Raw genomic sequence first — 2899 nt, 5'->3', positions numbered from 1 at the left:
TCTATGTGGTTTCATAACTTCTACATGTTTTTTATAATATTAGTTTACTGTTGCCTTTAACTCTATATAGGGGAATAAACATTTTGTTTCATGACAACAGATCACCATGGACGGGGAGTGGCCGCAATACAACAGTGTTGTGTACAATGATCTTGACCCGTTCATGACAAGTGAACATAGCCACCTATTGCAGCACGACCATGGTGATGAGACATATGGTCTACTTGGAGCCACTGCCAACGTGGGAATGATTGATAATACCAACGTTGTTGCTGGAAACCAAGGAAACAACAACGTAGAAACCTACAGTGAGCAGAGGATGGAGACAAGGCGTACCAACTATCACCGTCTCCGCAGAGAACAGATCCAACAACTTGAAGCGTACTATAATTACTCAATCATTGTTTCTTACCTATCGAAGATGATGTTTACTAATGCATTTTCATTAACGTCATCTGTAGTGTCTTCCGGGAAATCCCTTATCCTGATGAGAAACTCCGGAAGAGCCTTAGTGAGAGGCTTGGCATGAGTGCCCAACAGGTCAAGTTCTGGTTCCAAAACCATCGCAGCAACAGTAAGGTAAATACTATTCTTCTCCATGCTGAATAACATGAGATGTCACCACATGGGTCAGCTAAGACATGCAACTATGCAGATTTTTGCGGTTAAATAGTATAAACTCCAATGAACAAAGTAGCATTATTTGTCACCTGAACTCAAAATGCCATGGGTGAGGCTTTTTGGCGCTCTCGCTCAATGGAGAGAGAATTTTAAAAATAATAGAAAATCCAGTTTTTTAGATTCAAAAATATCTGAAGATAAGTTCATAAGTAAGTATATAGATGTGTGTAAAACCTAATTTTGAAATACGTTTTGATGTTAGTTGTACGAAAAATCATGTATGTTAATAGTGAAGAGTACATGTGCTAGACATACGTTGTTTTGCTATTTTTGCGTAACCATCTTAAAAATGTATTTCACCACGTAACTTTACACAGAACTAGTATTCATCGATAGGTATGTGCATATTATTGTCATGCTTTTTTTGAATTCAAATAATATGATTTTTGAAATTTTAAAATTGAGACTACATGAAGCTCGAGCTCCAATAGCAAATCCTACAATGTACTACGATGTTACCTTCGTGAACATGGGGTCATACTCTTATAATAACCGCTGAAATGATGCATTCACGAAATTAATAAATACAGGGCAAGACGCAAAGGCGGGAGACCACCACTCTTCAGTTAGAGAACAAGATGCTAAAATCTGACAGGCAAGCCATCTTGTCGGCTATGGAAAATAGCACTTGCCTCAAATGCAGAGGGGCGGTGGTTCAAACTCAGGACACCACAGAGCGCCAACGCTTGTTCAAGGAGAATATGAAGCTCAAGGAGGAACTTAGGCTTGCCGCCACCCATCTTAAAGAGGGTCTCCAACAAAATGGAATGTGGCCCCGATTGACCCGCAACTAACCACACTGTCTTTGGTCGTTTCCAACGTTATCCTGTCGCATGTACGCTAGTTTTGCTTGATTCCTAGGCATGCAAATAATGCATCATGTTGTGTGTGTATGTGGACGACTTGGATGCTAGTTTATTTCTTTTGTAGGCTGTCATGGTTGCTTCGTGGGATGGCATGAGATCTGGCAATCATGGCAACAATGTATGGGTTGTGGAGTGAGTGGTTTTGGGATGGCATTGCCGTGAAGCTCAGTCCAATGCCCATCTTTTTATCTTCGAGTTTGTATCCAAACAGATCAAGTAGAGTCAAAATAATTAAAAAGGAGAAGAAGAATAATCAAAGCAGCGTATTGAATGTCACGCCATAATTTTCAATGTCTTCTAACATTTCTTCGCGTAAGTATTTCATTTATTGAGATACCTTTGTCAATGATCCTTTTTGGCAACGAAAAATGATATCTGTGCATTGATCACGTTCCGGAGCCATTGGGGAAGTGGATCGCAATAGTCATCTACCTCACAAACTCCCCGCTATATGCACCTGTCGAGTCATGCACGGAGCAGGATCAAGAGGACCCGTAGTAGCTACAGGTAGTGCAATATTTCGTGAAGGAGTCCATGGGATCTTATCTAGTTTCGGATGGTCATATTGAATGTGTATACATACATTGCCAATAAAATTACACTTTGGACATATGTAGAAAGGTTACCACTAAGTTCAAAATTCTGATACTTAGCTTTGCTTATCTTACTGCAGCTGTCGACGAATGTAGTAACGACAACCCTTGTCCTGTGGGATGCACTTGTCAGAGTAGCATTGGAGGATACCAGTGTGCTTGCTGAGTAGAAAAAAATTGCAAGTCAATACTTGCAGCCCAGATATTGTCTTGATACTAGGTAACACAAAGGGAAATGAGATTTTATCTATCCCTCGACCTTCAAGTAATTGAGATTTGCTTTTGTCTAATGCTTAAATAAATTTCATTGTCGTACCTCGTAATTGTCCTAGATGAGTTCTGAGATTTTACCACATAAGAAATAAGCCATACCGTGTGAGTTATCTGCCTAAACAAGTAATCATGTACATGCAATGCACGTAGATATTAGACAAGATAATAATTGCATTAGTCAATAGTGTTGGGTAGATATTAACTGCACATTGATATTAGCCGGGATATAATTACTTGATTGGCACTAACACCGATATTAGGTTGTCTATTATTAGAGGATTATGGTGTAAAACATGTTTAGCGCTAAACACGGAGGCAATAAAGACAATTGGATAGACCAGGTTGAATGCTTGAATTAGTTTGATATCCACAACTTTCCCTTTTTGTATTGGTATAGATGGTGCAAGAACGAAATGTATGGCTTGCAGCAGAGCTAATTTCCATGAAATTAACGCAATCTACCCTTTCTTTTCTTACGTGACAAAA

General features: G+C 39.4%; 1 protein-coding gene across 1 annotated transcript; it reads left to right on the top strand.

Annotated features, from left to right (window-relative positions):
• Positions 1–106: 106 nt before the first annotated feature.
• Positions 107–1475, top strand: LOC123176982 (homeobox-leucine zipper protein ROC5-like). The gene is made up of 3 exons (XM_044590967.1): positions 107–381; positions 462–579; positions 1212–1475. The coding sequence occupies exons 1-3, from the start codon at positions 107–109 to the stop codon at positions 1473–1475; spliced, it is 657 nt and encodes a 218-aa protein (XP_044446902.1).
• The last annotated feature ends 1424 nt before the right edge of the window (positions 1476–2899 follow it).

Source organism: Triticum aestivum, unplaced genomic scaffold, assembly GCF_018294505.1.
Source record: "Triticum aestivum cultivar Chinese Spring unplaced genomic scaffold, IWGSC CS RefSeq v2.1 scaffold223774, whole genome shotgun sequence".
In the NCBI taxonomy this organism is placed as follows: domain Eukaryota; kingdom Viridiplantae; phylum Streptophyta; class Magnoliopsida; order Poales; family Poaceae; genus Triticum; species Triticum aestivum.
This window is presented reverse-complemented; position numbering and strand designations above follow the sequence as displayed.

Excerpts from the sequence above, each read along its gene's own strand:
- LOC123176982 (XM_044590967.1), top strand. The coding sequence starts at position 107 with ATGGACGGGGAGTGGCCGCAATACAACAGTGTTGTGTACAATGATCTT. Across the intron at positions 382-461 it reads CAGATCCAACAACTTGAAGC|TGTCTTCCGGGAAATCCCTT; the intron begins GTACTATAATTA and ends CGTCATCTGTAG. Across the intron at positions 580-1,211 it reads ACCATCGCAGCAACAGTAAG|GGCAAGACGCAAAGGCGGGA; the intron begins GTAAATACTATT and ends TAATAAATACAG.